This window comes from Diceros bicornis, chromosome 6 (assembly GCF_020826845.1).
Source record: "Diceros bicornis minor isolate mBicDic1 chromosome 6, mDicBic1.mat.cur, whole genome shotgun sequence".
Classification (NCBI taxonomy): Eukaryota; Metazoa; Chordata; class Mammalia; order Perissodactyla; family Rhinocerotidae; genus Diceros; species Diceros bicornis.
Window position 1 is genome coordinate 12,201,143 of NC_080745.1, and position 21,320 is coordinate 12,222,462.

Sequence of the window (21,320 nt, forward strand, 5' to 3'; positions counted from 1 at the left end):
CTATACACCCACTAGTATAAGTAAAATTAAAAGATAATCACAAGAATGTGGGGCAAGTGGAACTCTCATACATTGCTGGTAGGAATGAAAAATGGTATGGCCACTTTGGAAAACAGTTTGGTAATTTCTTATAAAGTTAAACATAGAACTCAGAAATCCCACTCCTATGTATTTAACCAAAATGAAAAAAAAAAATGTGTGTGAATGTTTCTACTAGCATCATTTATAATAACGCCAAAACTGGAAACAATCCAAACGTCCAAATACTATATCCACACAATGGAATACTGCTCAGTAATAAAAAGGAATGCAGCATAGATAAATCCTAAAAGCATTAGGGCAAGTGAAAGAAGCCAAACACAAAAATTACATCCTGTATGATTTCATTTATATGAAGATCTAGAAAAAGTACAACTAAGCAGTTCTTCGGTTGCCAGGGGTGGGCGGTGGGTAGAGGGCAGGGATTGACCGTACAGGGAACATTTTGTGGTGATGGAAATATTCTATATCCTGATTTTGGTAGTTGTTACAGGATTTGGTGGTGGTTATAGGGTTGTATACATTTATCAAAACTCATCAAATTGTACAGTTAAAGTTGGCGGATTTTTTAGGGCCTTTGTACGTACTATTTTCTTCTCCCTAGAAAGCTCACTTCTCTCCCTGCCTGGTTAACTCACATTCAAGTGTCATCATCGAGGGAATCTTTTCCTGGGCGCAGACTAGTATAGGCTTTTGCTTCCATAGCATCCTGCCCTTTTCCTTCATTGCTCTTATCGCAGCTCTAGTTACAGTCAGGTGAGTACTAAACAATGTAAAGTCTTTTTCTGTCTTAACTGCCAGCTCTGCGAGGGGCCAGATGCTGATTCCTGTTGTGTTCATAGTACCTAGCATAGAGCTTGACCCAGGTGCTCCAGTAAGTATTGTACAACTGAGCATAAGTGAGTAGAGTTCTCTGTCTTCTGTTCATAGGAGTGGCAGCTGTGGCTTCTGCAGAGGGTGCCACTGGCTGGGGCTGCCTACTTAACCTTGGGTCCTCTGTCTGCTGCCCCTGCACTGTTCCTGGGGAGTTGTGGTGGCTGTCACTGCTCAGCTGCTGCCACAGCTTCAGCCAAACTTGCCTGTGGGCACCGTGGACCCCAGTCCTGCTGCTGGGCCACTTGGTTCTGCAATAGAGAGAAGCCTTTCTTTGTTATTATTGTTTTAGCAGAAAGGGAAACCGGTCCTTTTTATGTTCCTGGATCTACTCTGCTTTTTCTTTGATTTGCAACAAGTTGGGAAACTGAAACACAGCTTTTTTGTTACCTGGTTTGGTGGCAGTAAGGAAAACTCCTGTGAAGCACCACAGAGTACCGCTTTCTCTTCTGATCCTTCATCTTCCTAAGGAGAGGAATACCAGTCCTCCAAGTAAGCTTAGGAAATTTCATCTGCAGACAGTTTGACTACCTGAGGTGCAAGCACTTATCAGCTCTGTGCTCAGCCTCTGAGCATATGTGAAAATTACCAGAGACCATTATTATTGTTTCCAGGCCCTGTGCAGACTTGGTTTCTAGGATAAATGCACAGAATATTTGATGAAGGGCCTGACACCCAACACTTCCCTTTCTTCCTCTTCCCACTTCTCTTCTTCTTAGTTCCCTCCTCTGGTAGGCAAGAGGGAATTCAAGTTAAGGTAGGAAATTGGTCTGGATGACCAGTACCTGTATTTGATCATCCTATGAGCATAGCTGTTTAAATCATTACCATACTCTTTTCTTTAAGCCTGTGGCCTATCCACTTAGGCAAAATTAATGAGATTTGTCATTCAGACAGTCCTCTGTGGAGTATTACATGACTAGTTTAGTTACTGATTTTGGAAATGTTTCTCTGGGCCTTTCTTTAATTTATCCAAATCATTTCTTGAACTCCTCAATTGCTTCCAATTTATTTATCTTCTCTTTTAAAGCTTACACTATTTGGACTTTTTTTCTGTAGTTTTTGTTTAACTCCATCACACCTAAGAATTCTCATTAATTTTAATTTTGTCTCTTTGATCTGAATTACTAGAAAGCTCACTAGTTTTCTCTTCCAACTCTTTCTCCTCCTACTCTTGCGGTATAATTTCCAAGTAGCAACCAAGGATCTGGTCAAGGCACTCTCTTGCTCTCCACTTTCCAGTGGCTTCCATCCTACTCTAAGAATTCAGCTATTAGAATCCAGTTCATGAGCCTCTATGTGATCTGGCACCAGGGCACAGCACAGTGCTTGGCACATGGTAGGCACTTAATATTTGTTGAATTAATTCTTTGCGTTGTCGGTCTTATCAAGATTTTGTTTTTGTTTTTGTTAGCATTGTGTTACAGCCAGACACACAAAAAAACAGTAATTCCTTAGATCTAACTGATTTCTTGGTTTATTGCAGAATGTGGGGAGCAGGCTGGAGCTGTCTTACATGGGTTTTGGAATAGGCCACTTTCCTCTAGTAAGGATGGGTACTAGATTTGTTAATAACCGATTCTCAATTGGGTAGAAGAAGACTGCCTTGGTTTTTAATCAGACGATGGTAAAGAACTGTGGTCAGAACTTAAGTCATGCTTTTGATGCCCCAAATAGTTCAGAACAGGATTGTTTTGTTTTGTATCCTAATATATTAAATGCCTCTCTCTCTCTATTTTCTTATTTTTAAAATAAATTTATCTTATATCTTCTTATTTTATCTTGTATTTTCCACCCTGCTTCTCATTCTTTCAACCTTTACAACCTCAACATATGCGTTTCACCCGGATGTTGCTGTTGGGGGTCTGTTAGAGTGACAGCATTGTGCTGCTCAGTGTTAGTTAGGTAGGGGTGATACATGCTAACCAGCTTACTAGCCTGTCAATTTGTTGTTCCTTTCACGTGACACTAAATGAGATTGTGAATTATTTTTGAGTGAAAATTTGTTTCTTACAAAAATTAAGATTTCAATACTGTATAATAAACACACAAAAAGGACTGGTTTTAATTTTAAACTGTGGAAGTGACCTTAAAAGCATGTTTAGTTATCATTATTTGCTTTTTTTTTTCACAGTCTTCCAGTAAGTTTAGACGCGTGTGTATTAATACCAGTGATCTTCTTAGATTGGAGAAACCGTTTACCCTAGTAAAAGTTTTGTTTAATTTTGTTGTTAAACAATCAGTCGTTTCCTTAAGTATAGAAGATGCTACTGAGGCTCTGTGGTAATTTTTTCTTTCTAATTGTGTTTTTTAATGAAGCAGCTCTTTTAACATGATCTAGCAATCTGTGTTACTATCAGTGAACAGAGTAAGGTCTCAAATTTTAAGATTGAACAAATTCAGTTTGTTAACATCACATTTTGTTCCATTTTGCAGCTTCTCGGTGAATTTTTGGATGAAGCCATTAAATTAATTGCTTGCCATCATGAGCAGAAGCAAACGTGACAGCAATTTTTATAGTGTAGAGATTGGAGATTCTACATTCACAGTCCTGAAACGATATCAGAATTTAAAACCTATAGGCTCAGGAGCTCAAGGAATAGTATGGTAAGTTTTTACTTCCAAAAATTAAGTGAAGAATCATGAACTGCTATCTTCTCCTCTCATGATATAGATACCTTGGTAAATAGTTAACTGGCCACAAAAAATGAAGTTAAAACTATAAAATTTAAGTTAAATCTGTAACAATAAGTTGTTTTGTTCTAAGATTAATGGTCTTTATTATTATTTATAAAACATAATTTTATAAATCAGCACTACCATCTTTGAGTATAAATTATGATTAAATACTTGGTCATAAGCCATATAAGACAAATACCTATATAAGGAAATAATAAGAGGCATGCTTGTTAATTCCATGTATACATAACTATTCCCATAACTAATTGTTTAATAAGAAGCTTCACTTAATCATCACTTTCACACTATAATGAAACTCTGAAAATTCAGAAATCTTATTTTACACCAGGGAGTGAAGTCAGCTAATATCATCTCACTATATATGTTTCAAAACTCATATGTATCTTTAAAATTGATTTACAAGCTAATTTCTACAAAAGACCTAGTCTTTATAGATCAGCATAATTCCTTATAAACTGAAATGCAAAACATCAGGATAGTTCTGCTAATGATTTTAGATCACTAAGTTAGCATGATAAGCTAGTGTTCTAGGGAATTCTAAGCCTCACTCAAGCATAATTATGTCTTTATTACCTCTTCTTGAACCAGATTTCTTTCAGAATCTATTAAAAAATCATAAGTGGGCTGGCCCCGTGGCCTATTGGTTAAGTTCAGCACGCTTTGCTTCAGTGGCCCGGGTTCAGTTCCCGGCTGCGAACCTACACCACTCATTGGGGGCCATACTGTGGCGGTGACCCACGTACAAAATAGAGGAAGATGGGCACAGATGTTAGCTCAGGCCAAATCTTCCTTAAGCAGAAAGAAGAAGATTGGCAATGGATATTAGCTCAGGGCAAATCTTCCTCAGCAAAAAAAAAAAAGTGTTTATGATCCTGCAGTTCTCCTAGGTTCTAGAAAAAAATGTTGCACATGTATACATAGAGACTATACATAGGGCTGTTGTTTGCAGCACCAGTTATAATAGCAAAAATTGGTAACAGCATCAGATCTATCAATAGGAGTATAAAAAATTGTGATATATTCTTACAGTAAAATACTTATACAACATTTAAAATGAAGTGGAGCTATATGTATCAACAAGGATAATCTTAGATAGTGTTGAGTATAAAAAGATGCAGAAATATACAAATATTACTATACCATTTATATATAGTTTAAAATATGCAAAACAATACTATATATTTATAGATGCATACATATGTAGAAAAGTATAAAAATATGCATAAACAGCAAACTCAGAATAGTACTTACCTCTGAGAATATAGAGAAGGAAGGGGACTTTACCTATAACACTATATTTCTTTTAAAAAAATTCAGAGCAATTATGGTAAAATATTAAAATCTAACAGATTTGTGTAATGGGAACAATAGCGTTTATTCTCTTTTCGGTATTCTTGAAGTAATTTAGCATATCAAAAATTATAGAAGTTGGGTCATTTTATAAAACATTATTGGCTGGCTGGTTGTCATTTTAACCAACCATAAATTAAATTTAAAGAAAATAATGTGGTAAAGTCAATATGAGAAGGATTCTGAAAGCCAGCTCTTGGTTCAGATTCCAGCTCTTTGATTTACTAACTTGGTGACTCCTTGTGCAAATGCATGTGCAAATTAAGACTTCTAAGCCTTTTTTTCACCTAATTTACGTGGTGGTTGTGAGGAACATATTGTTTATAAAATACTTTATAGTGTTTAAAAACATATTAATGTTTCTGTACCTTCACTTTTCCTCAGATAAGTGCATTTTGAAATTTGTATACCAGAATAAAAAAAAAATGCCCTAGAAGGAACTTTAAGCTATCATAACCAGCCCCAGGCCTAAGGACTAAATATCTTCAAATTTTTGCCTTCTTTTCATAAAAGATTACTATGAAACAGACAAATATTAAACAAAAAAATTTTTGAACTCTCTATTGTGTTACTATCAGAATCAACTGAAGAACTTTTTTTTTCTTTTAAAGGCATCATTTTGGGCCCCAGTCATAGATAAAAAGATTCATTGGGTCTGGATTGTAGTCTCTGAATGCCAAAACAAAACAGGTGTTTCTAATATGTGCACATTTAAGAATCAACAATTAGAAATCTAATTTACTTGGATGCAAAATAGTGTACCTACTCAGATACTTTTGAACTTTTAGAATTTGAAATATTACTTTGATTTAGCAGATAAAAAATGAATCAGAATGAATTTAATGGTTAAAAATAAAGCATAATTTATCTGGAACAGTCATTCTAATCATTTTGCATGACCTAATGTTCTTGGGTTTTGTTTTTTTTAATTTGGGAAGGATGTATCTGTCAATATGGCATTTTCTAAGTAAAGATTAAAATATTTATATATATTTTGGTATGTGTATATGTATGTATACAGGCAGTAGTTAATAGTATATGTAGAATGTGTACATGTGTCCACTTATGGCAATTCAATACCAATTTCTTAATACATATATTTCTTCATTACATTTGATATAGTGATATAGCTACAAAACAAACTCAACTTTCTAGTTTGGTGAGAGAATAATTTTAATCAGGGAGCTAACTTTCAAATATTACATAAACAGAAATGGTCTTATATAGTATGTTAGGTGGTCCAGTATGAAAAGCATGACCTCATGTCTTCGTCTTTTAGTGTCAGCTTTGCTCTTGATTTTCTGGCTAACCTTGGGCAAATTACTTAACCTCTGGCTCTGTATCAATCAGTTGTGAATCCAAATGATTTTTAAAATCTCTTTCCATCATAATATTCTATAATTTTAAGACATTTTACCTTATTTGTGCTTTACTTTCTCTGACCTGTCATTTGCAAAAGATGCCATTTGGTCAGTGTCATACAGTAGAGGAAGATATTAAGAGTAATGAGTGTGATGGCATATTTTCCAGAATTATAGGTGTTTCATTAACAGTTATAAGCAGCTTCTGATGTCCTGAAATCTAGCGTTCATATTTATAAACACCTTGATTTTTAATTTCTCCTCCAAAACAAATTAAGTGCTTACTTTTTATATTATAAAGTAATCTCTCATATTGATACCTCTGTGTGTACCTTCCTCTTTCTGTATTCATTTTGTTGTGTCCAAAGAGGGTGGAAGTGATGTACTTACGTAGAATTCTTCAGCAAATATTTTGAATAGAATTTATGACCACCTGTATTCTTTATCTTGTCTTTCCTTGGTGTAGGTGCAGGGTAAAGGATTCATTTAGGCTTTAAGCTATCTACTGGATCTGAATACTCATTAAACATTTGTGCATTGAGTGCCCATTGTATGCTTGGTGGATCTTGGAGGATGCCCAGTGAACAAACAGTCTCTGTCCTCACAGTCCATAGTCTCTTTGAATCCATTAGCATTTTAAGAAACAGTTAACAATGCTATACATTGTTGAAATATGCTGTAATAGGTGTAGAAGAAACATGTTGAACATCAAAGACTGAAAATGATGCAGTTATATTTATCTTTAGAGAAGGTGAGGAATCTGCATGAATGTTTCATAAATTTAGTTTTGCAGATTTTTAAGGTTTTTTGTTATTTTTGAATTTCTTATTGCAGTGCAGCTTATGATGCCATTCTTGAAAGAAATGTTGCAATCAAGAAGCTAAGCCGGCCATTTCAGAATCAAACTCATGCTAAGCGGGCTTACAGAGAGCTAGTTCTTATGAAATGTGTTAATCACAAAAATGTAAGTGAACATTTTAGAAAATTTCTTAAGTATAGATGAAATCAAGATTTGTTCATGAATATATGAATATCGAAACCTTTTAAAATATTAAAATTGTTTTTAAACAATTAAGTTAAAATATTTAAGTTGTTCTTCTGGATTAAAATATTGTTAAAAAGGGATATATACCTACAGTGTGAATTTTTCTCAACGTTATTATATCAAAAGACAAACGGCTTCTGAAATTTAGATTGTGTAATTTTCTGACATTTAATTTGCAAAAGAAGTTTTAAAGTTTGAGGTAGATGTTTTAGAAGAACTTTATTTAGGCTTGATCTCATCTTCTGCTTTTTGTTTTCTGTCAGGGTGACATTTTGGAAAACTGCAACCTTAGCACAGAGATGAAATTGTTCCCATTATACTTTGACGCTGGAACTTCATTTGATATCATTGGATTTAAAATTCAAATCATTTCTCCCTATCCCATTCCCTCCTCTTTAAGTGATGCCAATATTCACTAGTCACTTTATGTTGAGGATAGTATAAAAAAAGGCACAGAGATGAAGATTAAAGTCAGTCAGTGACGGGGAAGAAGTTGTCTCATCCATTCTTGTTCTAGGTAGGAACCAGGCATGTTGCTTGTCAAGATTTTGCTGGCGGCCTCCTGCCCTCAGGCGAAACTGCTCGTGCCCCTTGTAGCCTGTTTCATGGTGATGGTGGTAGTGGCATTGCCTTAGTTTTGCGCTGGGGAGATGGCCAATGACTCCTACTTCCTGAGCCTGGGTGGCTGCAAAGAAAGATGGTTCCACCGACTAAATGGAGGGCATGGAAAACTTGTTTCATGTGCTTTTATCCCTCTGGTGGGGGTGCCACAGATCCATCCAGGCAGGACGCTTGGCACCTAGAAGAGTGCTGGCACAGAGTAGGTGCTCAAAACATATTTGTTCAGTGAATGAATGTAAAACTAAATATAGGGAAACCAGGAATGGTAATGGAAATTTTCCACTCCCTGATGGATGGATGGTTTTGTAATGTCTCGCCTTTTCAACAGTTTGATATTCTGTACAGATCATATCTTCATTGATCTTAAATATATTTGGGTTTCCCACTCTTTTTTTTATTGTAGTAAAATATGCATAACATAAAACTTACTATCTTAACCATATTTAAGTGTACAGTTCAGTGGTACTAAGTACATTTATATTGTGTGTTTCCCACTCTTTTCATAGATGGTTTTGACTTTCTTTTTCAACTTGGTCCCTTATCTCTGAATACACTTTCATATGTCACCTAGCACACAGTACCACATGTCTGATTGAATCCTCTGAGAGGAAGCGAGGCATGTCGTCTCCTCTTAACTGTGGACATTATAATCCTGTTTGCAAGTCAGGTCACCATTTGACTCACATTGTCTAAGCAAATTATTCTTTGTCACAGGCCTGCTAATAGGTCACATCTTTCCCATCCTTTACTCTTTCTTTTTCTTTAGGTTTTGGAGAATAAGTATAGTACTTTCTCCCTATTAAATTTTACATTTGAAATTTGGTTCCCCTTCCTGAACTGTTGGGGATTGCTTTTTTCTTCTTTGTTCTGACTTTTCACTTGTTGGTTTCACTTCCCAGTTCTGCTCAGGATGCCTTCATAGTAGCTGGATTAGTTCATTAGCAACCTTTGGGTATACTGTAAAAATTACATGTCTAACTATAAAAGTTGTCCAGCTCTCCCCAATTCTTCTTATTCACGTGGATGTTATTATTAGAGGCAGTTTCAAAAATGCCTTTTTGAAATCATCATATACTGTATCTGGTTGCATTTCTCTCAACTGCTGCTGTTCGTTGTTATTTTGTTCACCAAAGGAAGTAAAGTTCCCAGTGAATTTTTACCTGTTCCTAGTAATTGTTACTTCTTTCAAAGTAATCATTTACCACCCACTTAATCAGTCCTTGACTTTTTTTTGGCTGTCCATTCTATGATTGATATAGTTTCCTTTTTGAGAAATAAGACAGCTGTCTGTTTCAATCTCTTTTTATAACAGCTTTATTGAGATACAATTCACCTACCATACCCATTTAATGTGTACAGTTCAATGGTTGTTAGTATATTCACTGATATGTGTGACTTTGACCACGTTCAGTTCTAGAATATTTTCATCCACTCGGAAAGAAACCCCATATCCTTTAGCTCTCATTCCCTCATCTTCCGTTATTCTCAGCTCTAAGCAACCACTAATCTCCTTTCTGTCTCCGTATGCCTTTCATCGTTAACACCTCTCTTCTACTCCAGGATTTCCCACATAGTAATGAGAACAGTTTTACTATTTCTCCAAGTCTACAAGTGTGCAGTTCATCTGATTACAAGACGTGAATTCATTTCGAGCAGCTAGATGCTTTCTTATTATCACTTTCCCTATCTTAAACTTGTTTTCTCTTTCTGGTCTGTAAATTATTTTTCTGAATTTATTCACTGAATAAATATTTGAATGTCTTCTATAGGCAAAGTTTTATGCTTAGAGGAATAACATAGATCCTGCCCTCATGAAGTTTAAGTCTAAAAATTCCCATCCATAAGTATGATTGTTAACAAACATTTTACAAATGTGTGTCAGATATCTTCCTATATGCCAGTGCTGTAAAAGGAAATAAGACCTAGTTCTTTCTAACAAAGATTCTGGTGCCCTTGGGACAAGGCTGTTATGAAAAGGAGACTATACTACAGTGTGTTAAATGCCATAATAACATATAAGATATTATGGGGACAAAGTAAAGAGAATATTCAGCTCTGTCAAGGACTAAGGGTTGTCAGACTCTAAAAAAGAGGTCTATTTTGAAGGTAAGTGAGTTCAGTAGGTAAATGACAAGCGTAGGGAATAGTATGTTTAAAGGCATTGAGAATTTTTTAAAACAACATTCTTTGAACTAATTTAGTATGGCTGAAGTATCAGGTTTAATAGAGGGCTTAGCAGAAGATGAAGTGTGTTGATGTCCCGTCATGGAGGGCTTTGAATGTACTGCGAAGGAGTTTGGGAATGTTTTTGTTGGCATTAAGTTTTTGAGGAGGTGAGTGATATGATAAAGTCTTTCTTTTACCATATTATGGCAGTAAGGTGGTAGCTGGATTTGCAGAAAACCATCGTTAGGGAACCTAGTGTTAGAAGTAATTATAGCAGGAACAGTCTAGATGAGATGTCAGAATCCTCAACCTGTATAGTAGCACATGGAATGGAAAGGAGAGGTTGAAGTTCAGACTGACAGTAGAATGGGATAGCATTCTTTTAAACATCTATTATGGTGCAACTACTGAAAAAGGAGTCAGAAATCACTCTGACCCTTCTGTTGTAAAAGAAAAGGCACTCTGGAAAAGTAAGGGGTTTGAGTAGGAATGATAATGAGTTCCGTTTTATATTATTTGTGAGACTTCCATGTGGAGTGGCAATGTATATCTGAGACTCGTAGGCTAAGCAAGGACTTTTAATACATATTTGGAAATTATCCACCTAGAGATGTTTGAAGAAAAAGACGTACATAATATCATCCAGGGAAAGGGTAGAGATAGAGAAAAGAGGAGGATTAAAGACAATAGTGGGAAAGAGGGCATGCCTATGGATGAACCAGTGGAATATGCTGGAAATGAGGAAAACTGCAGGGAAAGTGAAGGAAAGTGCAATATTACAAAAAACCAGAAGGAAAGAGCTGAGATTATATAGAGATACTGAGTTGGATAAGAGCTGGCAGAAGGTATATAAGATTTGCTTACAAATCATGTAGAGGATTGTTTAATATAGGTCCTTGATAATTGAGTATTCATAAATGGAATGGATTATGTGGAGATCTTCTGTTGATATAGTGTTGTTTTTCTTTCCAAAATTGAGAGGAAGATACAGAGATATCCCATATACCCCCTGCCCCCACACATGCATGACCTCCTGCATCATCAACATCCTCCACCAGAGTGGTACGTTTGTTACAGTCAGTGAACCTACACTGACACATTCTTGTCACCTAAAGTACATAGTTTACATTAGGGTTCATTCTTGGTCTTGTACATTCTATGGGTTCGTACAGGTGTATAATGACATATATCTATCATTATAGTACCATACAGAGTATTTTCACTGCCCTAAAGATCCTCTGTGCTCTGCTTCCCTCCCTACCCCCAACCCTTGGCCATAAAGTTTTAATCTATAAAATGAAAGAGATTGCTTGAGCTTAGAACATAAGAACACTGATGGTGGATTATTTTTTAAACCCATGTATTTGCAGTTCCAAAATGAAAGTATTATTAAGCAGGTTCTAATTTTTCTGTCTCTCTGTTTTTGCCATAGATAATTGGCCTCTTGAATGTTTTCACACCACAGAAATCCCTAGAAGAATTTCAAGATGTGTAAGTATGATAATTAAAATTTTATGTTACTACATTATTCTTAGATCATTGCTGTACACTTTAGCTGTCATCTTTTTTTCACCCATGAAGTTACATAGTCATGGAGCTCATGGATGCAAATCTTTGCCAAGTGATTCAGATGGAACTAGATCATGAAAGAATGTCCTACCTTCTCTATCAGATGCTGTGTGGAATCAAGCACCTTCACTCTGCTGGAATTATCCATCGGGTTAGTATAAAACACTATCATCATATTCTTTTTTTAATCATTGAGGTGAAATTCATGTAACATAAAATTAACATCTTAAAGCATACAATTCAGTGACATTTAATACGTTCACAACATTGTGCAATCACCACCCATACCAAATTTCAAAATATTTTCATTGCCCCAAAAGAAAACCTGATACCCACTAAGCAGTTGCTCCCCAGTCTCCTCTCTCTCCAGCCTCTGGCATCATACCAGTCTGCTTTCTGTGTCTATTGATTTACCTCTTCTGGATATTTCATATAAATGGAGTCATACAATATGTGATCATCTGTATCTGGCTTCTTGAACTTAGCATAATGTTTTCAAGTTCATTCATGCTGTAGCGTGTATCATTAGTTCATTTCTTTTTATGACTGAATAATATTCTATTGCATATATTTACCACATTTTGTGTATCCATTCATTTGCTGATAGACATTTGGGTCATTTCTGCCTTTTAGCTTTGTGGATAGTGCTGCTATGAACATTCGTATTCAAGTATTTGTCTAAGTTCCTGTTTTCAGTTCTTTTGGTTGTCTACCTAGGAGTGGAATTGCTGGGTCACATGGTAATTCTATACTTAACTTTTTGAGGAACCACCAAACTGTTTTTCCACAGTAGCTACACCATTTTACATTCCCAGCAGCAATGTATGAAGATTCTTATTTCTCCAAATATTTGCCAATACTTAATGACTTTCTCCTTCTAGCCATCCTAGTGAGTATGAAGTGGTATCTCATTGTGGTTTTGATTCGCCTTTCCCTAATGACTAATGATGTTCAGTACCTTTTCATATATCTTCTTGGGAGAAATGTCTATTCAAGCCCTTTGCCCATTTTTTTTTTTTTTTGTGAGGAAGATCAGCCCTGTGCTAACATCTGCCAGTCCTACTCTTTTTTTTTTCCGCTGAGGAAGACTGGCCCTGGGCTAACATCCATGCCCATCTTCCTCCACTTTATATGGGACACCGCCACAGCATGGCTTGCCAAGCGGTGCGTCGGCACACGCCCGGGATCCAAACTGGTGAACTCTGGGCCACCGTAGCGGAGCGTGCGCACTTAAGCACTTGCGCCACCGGGCCGGCACCCCTTTGCCCATTTTTTAATTAGGTTGTTTGTCTTTTCATTGTTGAGTTGTAGGAGTTCATTATATATTTGGATACTAGACCCCTATCAGATAGGTATTTGTAAATATTTTCTCCCATTTTGTATGTTGTCTTTTGACTTTCTTGATATCCTTTGGTGCACAAAAGTTTTTAATTTTCATGAAATTCAGTTTATTTTTTCTTTGGTTGCTTGTGTTTTTGGTCATATGTAAGAATCCATTGTCAAATCCAAGGGTAAATTAAGATTTACCCTTATGTTTTCTTCTCAGAGTTTTATGGTTTTAGCTCTTACATTTAGGTCTTTGACTGATTTTGAGTTAATTTTTGTGTATGGTGTGAGGTAAAGGTCCAACTTCATTCTTTTGCTTGTGGAAATCCAATTGTCCCAGCACCATTTATTAAAGAGACTACTGTTTCCCAATTGAATCAGTTGGCCATAGATATATGGTTTATTTCTGGACTCTTATTAGTTCTATTCCACTGGTCTGTGTGTCTGTCCTTATACCAGTGCCACATTATTTTGATCACTGTAGCTTTGTGGTAAGTTTTGAAATAGGGAAATGTGAGTCTTCCAACTTGATACTTCTTTTTCAATATTGTTTTGACTGCTCAGAGTCCTTTGTGATTCCGTATGAATTTGAGTATCAGCTTTTCCATTTCTACAGAAAAGGCCATTGGGATTTTAATAAGGATTTCATTGAATCTGTAGGTTGTTGGGGTAGTTTTGCCGTCTTAACTATATTTAGTATTCCAGTTCATGAACACAGGATGTCTTTCTATTTACTTAGGTTGTATTAGTCTGCTTGGGCCACTATAACAAACTACCACAGACTGGGTGACTTAAGCAACAGAAATTTATTTTCTCACAGTGTTGAAGGCTAGAAGTCCAACACCAGGGTGAGAGCAGATTCATTTTCTGGTGAGACCTGTCTTCCTGGCTTGCAGACAGCCACCTTCTCTCTGTGTCCTCACATGTCCTTTCCTCTGTGCACGGGCAGAGAGAGAGAGAGAGCAAGCTCTGGTGTCTCTTCTTCTTATAAGAACACTAGTTCTTTTGGATTAGGACCTCATGCTCATTTAACCTTAATTACCTCCATAAGGGCCCTATCTCCAAATATAGTCACATTAAGGGTCAGGGCTTCAACATATGAGTTTGGGTGGGAGGGACTCAATGCAGTCTATAACATAGATCTTCTTTAATTTCTTTCAGCAATATTTTATAGTTTTCAGTGTGCAAGTCTTTCACCTCTTTAGTTAAAATTTTTTCCTAGGTATTTTATTCTTTTGGAAACTGTTATAAATGGAATTGTTTTCTTAATATCCGTTTCAGATTGTTCATTAGTGTATTGAAACACAACTGATTTTTGTGTATTGATCTTATATCCTGCAACTTTGCTTAGTTTGTTCTAATAGGTTTTTGTTTTGTTTTGGATTTTTTTTACGGTTTTCTATATATAAGATCATATCATCTGCACGGTAGTTCTATTTCTTCCTTTCTAATTTGGGTGTCTTTTATTTCTTTTTTTTTGTTTTTGGCCTAGTTGCTCTGGCTATAACTTGCAGTAAAATGTTGAATAGAAGTGGGGGCCGGCCTGGTGGCGCAAGCGGTTAAGTGCGCGTGCTCCGCTGCGGCGGCCAGGGGTTCACAGGTTTGGATCCAGGGCGCGCACTGATGCACTGTTTGTCAAGCCATGCTGTGGCGATGTCCCATATAAAGTGGAGGAAGATGGGCATGGATGTTAGCCCAGGGCCAGTCTTCCTCAGCAAAAAGAGGAGGATTGGCTGATGTTAGCACAGGGCTGATCTTCCTCACCAAAAAAAAAAAAAAATGTTGAATAGAAGTGGCAAAAGTGGACAGGGTTTCAGTCTTTCACCGTTAAGTGTGATCTTGCATGTGGGGTTTTTCATGAATGCTCTTTTTCTGCTTGAGGAAGTTGCCTTCTGCATTGGAGTGAGTCACATTGTACAGTTGGGGCACAGACCCCACAAGACTGCCCTCACTGCAGATACCAACCACAAGATCCCCAAGACTACCCTCACTTTAGACCAGCTGGCTACAAATTTGGGGTCCCCACAACCACCCTCAGGATCAATACTTCACTAGAATGACTCACAGAACCTCAAAAAGCACTATACTTAAAATTACATTATTACAGCAAAAGGACACAAATTAGAACCAAACAAAGGAAGAGATGCATAGGGCAGAATCTGGGAGAGGCCCAAATGGAGATTTCAGTGAGTCATCCTCTCCCAGACACAGAGTATGAAAATGCACACAGAGTATTGCCAACCAAGAAAGCTCACCCAGGCCTTTGGTGCCCAGAGTTTTTCTGCTCAATCACATACTGCCTGCCTGGCTGACCTTTACTCTCCAACTCTTCTTAAGGTTCATGCTGATACCTTTCTCTCCAGTTTCTCCAGAAGTTGGAACTGATGTGTGTCTCAAAGCCCCGGTCATAAATCATATTGTTAAACTGAACTCTGGCCAAAACTCCCAGGCAGACAAAGACAGTGCTATCAGTCAGGACATTCCAGGGGCCTAGAAATCAACTGTAGCTGAGGGCAAAAGCCAGACTTCGCTTTACAAAAGATTAATTTTTCACCACATACCTTCTATTCCTAGTTTAAGTGTTTTTATCATGAAGAGGTGTCGGATTTTGTTAAATGCATTTCCGCGTCAGTCGAGATGATCATTTTTGTTTTTCCTTGATTCAGTTAATGTGATATATTACATTGATTGATTTTTGTATGTTGAACCATCTTTGCATTCCTGGAATAAGTCCCACTTGATCATATTGTATAATCCTTTTCATATACTATTGGAATTGTTTTGCTAGTACTTTGTTGAGAATTTTTGCATCCATGTTTATAAGTGATATCGGTCTGTAGTTTTCTTTTCTTGAGATATCTTTGTCTGGATTTGGTATCAAGGTAATGCTGGCCTCAGAATGAGTTAGGAAGTGTTCCTCACCTGTTTTTAGGAAGAGTTTGAGAAGGATGGGAGTACATCTTATTTAAATGATTGGTAGAATTTGCCACTGAAGCCATGAACTTTTCTTTTTTGGAAGATTTTGATTATTGATTCATTCTATTTACTTGTTATAGGTATATACTATATACCTATAACATTCTATATACTTGTAAAGCGCCTTCTGAGCTCTCCTTTTTCTGCATTCCCTAAATTTTGGTGTGTTGTGTTTTTGTTTTCATTTATCTCCAAGTATTTTCTAATTTCCCTTGTGAATTGTTCTTTGACTCATTGGTTGTTTAAGAGTCTCTTGTCTAATTTCCACAAATTTGTGACTTTTCCAGGTTCCCTTTTTCTGGATTTCTAGCTTCATTCCTTTGTGAAGGAAGTTGTGGTCAGAGAATATACTTTCTATGTTTTCAGTCTTTTAAAATTTTCTGAGACTGTCTTTTAAAATTTATGATCTGTGGCCTAACATATAGTCTGTCCTGGAGAGTGTTCCATGTATACTTGAGAAAAATTTGTATTCTGCTGTTTTTGGAGAGAGTATTCTATATATGTCTGTTAGGTCTAGTTGGTTTATAGTGTTGTTCACCTTCTCTATTTCCTTACTGATCTTGTCTGGTTATTTTGTCCATTAATGAAAGTCAGGTATAAGAGTCTTCAACTTTATTACTGTATGTCTCTTTCTCACTTCAGTTATCTCATTTTGTGCTTCATGTATTTTGTGGCTTTGTTGTTAGGTACATATATGTTTATGGTTGTTATATCTCCCTGATGGATTGCCCTTTTTATCAATATGTATTGTCCTCCTTTGCCCCTTATAAGTGTTTTTGACTATAGTCTGTTTTGTCTGATATTAGTGTAGCCCTTCCACCTCTTTACGTTTCTATTTGCATGAAATACCTTTTTCCATTCTTTCCCTTTCAGCCTGTTTGTGCCTTTGAATTTAAAGTGAGTCTCTTGTAGATAGCCTACAATAGGATCAGGTTTCTTTTAACCCTCCTGTCATTCTCTGGCTTTTAGTTGGAGAGTTTAATCCATCTATGTGTAAAGTAATTACTGATAAGGAAGAAGTGACTTCTACCTTAGTGCTATTTTATTTCTATATGTCATATCTTTTTGTCCCTCAGTTCCTCTATTACTGCCTTTTTTTGTGTTTAATTGCTTTTTTTTGTGGTGTACTATTTAATTCTTTTGTCATTTCCTTTTCTCTATATTTTTCAGTCATTTTCTTAAAGATCAACCTTGGGGATTACAATTAACCTCTTCAATTTATAACAATCTATTTTGAGTTATTACCACCTTAGCTTTGATAGTATACAAAAACCCTCCTCCTATACAATCTGTCCTTCCCTCTTTATCTTATTGTCACAAATTACGTATTTAAATGCTGTGTGCCCATTAACATAGATTTGTAATTGTTGTTTAATGCATTTGTCTTTTAAATCATATTGGAAAAAAATAGGGGTTAGAAACCCAAAATACAGTAATACTGACCTATGTAATTACCCTTACCAGCATTCATTATTTTTTCATATGCCTTCGACTTACTGTCTAGTCTCCTTTTATTTTCACCTGAAGCACTCCCTTTAGCATTTCTTATAGGGCAGGTGTACTAGCAACAAACTCCTTTAGCTTTTATGTATCTTAAAATGTCTTAATTTCTTCTTCTTCTTCTTCTTTTTTTTTTTTTTTTGGTGAGGAAGATTAGCCCTGAGCTAACTGTTGCCAATCCTCCTCTTTTTGCTGAGGAAGATTGGCCCTGGGCTAACATCCGTGCTCATCTTCCTCTACGTTTATTTGTGAGATGCTGCCACAGCATGGCTTGATAAGCGGTGCGTAGGTCTGTGCCCAGGATCCGAACCTGCGAACCCCGGGCCATTGAAGCAGAGTGCACGAACTTAACCACTACGCCACTGGGCTGGCGCCAATTTCTTCTTTATTTTTGAAGGATAGTTTTGCTGGATATAGAATTTTTGTTTGGCTTTTTTTCTTTCAGCACTTTAAATGTGTCATTTCACTGCCTTTTGGCCTCCATGATTTCTTTTGAGAAATCAACTGTTAATATTATTGAGGATCTCTTGTAAGTGACAAGTTGCTTCTCTCAATGCTCTCAATTCTCTCGATTCTCTTTTTGTCTTTGGCTTTTGACAGTTTGATTATAATGAGTCTCTGTGCAGATCTCGTTGCTTTTATCCTTCTTGGAGTTCATTGAGCAGCTTGAATGTGTAGATTCATGTCTTTCATTAAATTTGAAAGTTTTCAGTCATTTTTTCAAATATTCTTTCTGCCCTTTTTTCTTTCTCCTCTCCTTTTGGGACTCCTCTTATGCAAATGTTGGTACGCTTTATGGTGTGCTGTGTCTTGTTTTCCTCAACTTTAATGCTTTGTCCCAGCCAGAGTGGGTTATTCATTTGCCTTACAGTGTTTTCAAGAAAAGCCCTCTGTCTAGCCTCCCACACTGAGAATATGTGCTGCTTTCTTCAAGACCCCTTTTCTGCCGCCCAGCCAGGGAGATGGGTAGGGCAAGGGGTAGTAAAAACACCACAGGTCTTTCCTCTTGTTTTAAGTTGCCTTTTTCTTGATTCTCTGTTCACTTGGTTGTTATAAACCTTTGACTATTTTTCAGATTTCTGAAAAAATTTATTTTGATCATTTTTGCTCTGCTATTTGGTGTTTCTGCGGAGCTATCTACTCTGCCATTTTTGCTGACATCTTGGGGCACTGTAGTTGGCTGATTTGTTTGGAGTATTATAAGGTTATTTTTGCTCTGAAATGAAGCAACATATAAAATATCCTGCTGTCATTACCAATTATATAAAATTGAGTATTCACCAGAGTTGTGTTTTTTATATATTCGTATTTTACATTTTTGTGTTCTATATTTTTAACTGCTTTGACATATAATTCATGTACCATACAATTTACCCAAATAAAGTCTACAATTCAGTATTATTTATTGTATTCAAAGGTTGTACAACCATCACCACATTGTAATTTTAGAATATTTTTGCCCCCCTTAAAGAAACTCTGCACCCATTAGCCTCTAATTCCCATTCTTTCCTGTTCCCTTCACCCCCAGCCCTAAACAACCACTAATCTACTTTCTGTATCCATATGTTTGTCTATTCTGGACATTTCATATAAATGAAAGTATGTAATATGTGGTCTTTTGTGGCTGGCTTCTTTTACCATAACATCTTTTAGCATAATGTTTTCAAGGCTCATCCACGTATGTATCATGTATCAGTACTTCATTTCTTTTTATTGCCAAATAGTATTTCACTATATGAATATACCACATGTTTATCCATTCATCACTTGAGGGACGTTTGGATTGTTACCATTTTTTGGCTAAAATGAGTAATGCTGACACAAACATTTGTGTACAAGTTTTTGTTGGACATGTTTTTGTATTTTATTTTTAATTCTGGCTTGTTCTTTGAAAAGTATTCCATCTAATTTGAGTGGAATTTCTTGAAAAATTATTTAATTCATTGGAATTATATCTTTGTTCTGAGCTACTTTGTATCAAATAACCTAACTCATATAATAAAATAAATATATAGACTTGTGCTCAAATTAAGTATTTTAAGATAATTATGTATCTTAGAAACTTAGGCTTATCCTTAGTTATTCTAACTGAATTGCTTTGTGTAGTGCATATGCAACTGCTGTAATATTATGTCTAATGCCATCTTTAAGCAACATAAGAGAAATCTCTTTAAATGGGAGAGTATTTTATCTTCCTCATCCCCTACTCATATATTGTGTGAGGTAGAGCAAATGAGTTAAATTTCTGGGGTTTGTTTTTGTTTCTTTCCTTTGTCCTCTGGACCAGGACAGTAATCTGCCACCATGGAAGTTAATTTGGTTTTAGTAATGTAAAATCTTCTGAATAGAAAATTTCCAGATTAATCGGGTAGCAAGTGGGTAAAACAGAAATTACACACCAAATGATAAGAAGATAGAAAACAAAAGAAACAGCAAGAAGTATAAAAAGAAAGCATTAAATTATAGAAGACCAATATGCAACATAATGTATAAATGGGATTAACCCTTTAATGAAAAAAGATAAATCTTGATACATGCGCATACTAACAACAACAACAACCATGTTTCTATAACACAAACAGTTGTAGCTAACTTCTAAAGGCTGAAAGCAAAGGCATTGGCAAAGATGTACTGGAAAAATGAAAACAAGGATAACTCTGTTGAATCAAGTGATGTTGAATATGGTGGGGCCAGGGAGGAAGCATCCTTTTTATAGAATGAAGGTATTTGGATAAGTGTCAAGAACTTTATACATGGAGTAGTGTTGCAGTACACAAAGTTTAAACTGTAGAAAACAGAAGAATTGCATAGACACAATAGTATTGGGATATTCTAACATACTCCCTTAGTGTAGATAGATAAAGTGGTAAAAATACAGTGTAACTATAGAAAATTTACATAGTGAATTTGAACTAATAAGAGACACACTGGGGTCTGTTACCTATGATGAAGAATATGCCTTTATCTTAGGTCAGCCTATCTAGGAAACAAACTCTAGGATGGAAATATACGTGTAAGAAGTTTATTGGGGAGTCTCCTCAGAATCAAATCTGTGGGGGAGTAAAGGAAGTAAAAATGGACAGAGGGAGAAATTGAATTAGATGCAATCACTCCAGAGGCCTGAGCTGCTGACTCAACCAGACTTGCCCTGAGGAGCGGCGTGACTTTGGAAAAGGTGGCTCTCTCTAGCTAGGGGCAGTTCCTAGAGAGAGATTTGCTGAAAACTGCCAGCAACCAACACTGCCAGCAGCTGGAAGAATGAGTGCCTCAGTCCTGAACCAGGAATCAGAGTAGGCATCACAGCACCCACTCGAGGCCACCCCTGGTGCCGCTTGTTCTCGCTTCTTTCATACTGTAAGTTCTGGAAACTGTTCCCCCAGGATTTTATTTGACGTCTGTTCCATGAGTTAACTTATAAGAAATTTAATGGGATAAGCTATAGCACCCACTTCTGCAGCTGGTCTTGAGGCCACAGATGATACTCATCTCTGCTCTACTGCTCATTCTAAATTCCCCTCATCCTAAACTAATATCTCTGCTGGTCTGAGATTGCCGCTTGGTAAAATAACCTGAATTTTCATCCCTGAGGGGTTCAGTGCAAGTCAGGGTTGGGCATGGAGTTCCACAGAGACCCAAGCTGAATGAGGGTCCACCATCTAGATAGTTGCTGGTCACTGTGTCAGAGGAAGAGAAAGCTGGGTGGTGTGTACTCTTCTATGCTTTGGTCTCGAAGGGACATGCATCACTTCTGCTCTAAGCCCATTAGCAGAGCTAGTCGTAAGGACCGCCTAATT

General features: G+C 36.6%; 1 protein-coding gene across 4 annotated transcripts in view; it reads left to right on the plus strand.

Moving 5' to 3' along the window:
• MAPK8 (mitogen-activated protein kinase 8) overlaps positions 1–21,320 on the plus strand; it is a 101,135-nt gene that overhangs the window by 60,140 nt on the left and 19,675 nt on the right. For 3 of the 4 annotated variants that reach the window (XM_058542845.1, XM_058542844.1, XM_058542846.1), the window contains exons 2-5: positions 3,349–3,519; positions 7,158–7,287; positions 11,588–11,646; positions 11,737–11,875. In XM_058542845.1, coding sequence (XP_058398828.1) covers positions 3,398–3,519; positions 7,158–7,287; positions 11,588–11,646; positions 11,737–11,875 — 450 coding nt within the window. In that variant the 5' untranslated portion in view covers positions 3,349–3,397. Of the gene's footprint in view, positions 1–3,348; positions 3,520–7,157; positions 7,288–11,587; positions 11,647–11,736; positions 11,876–21,320 lie in introns of those variants that run through there. The other variant, XM_058542848.1, reaches the window with a different exon arrangement.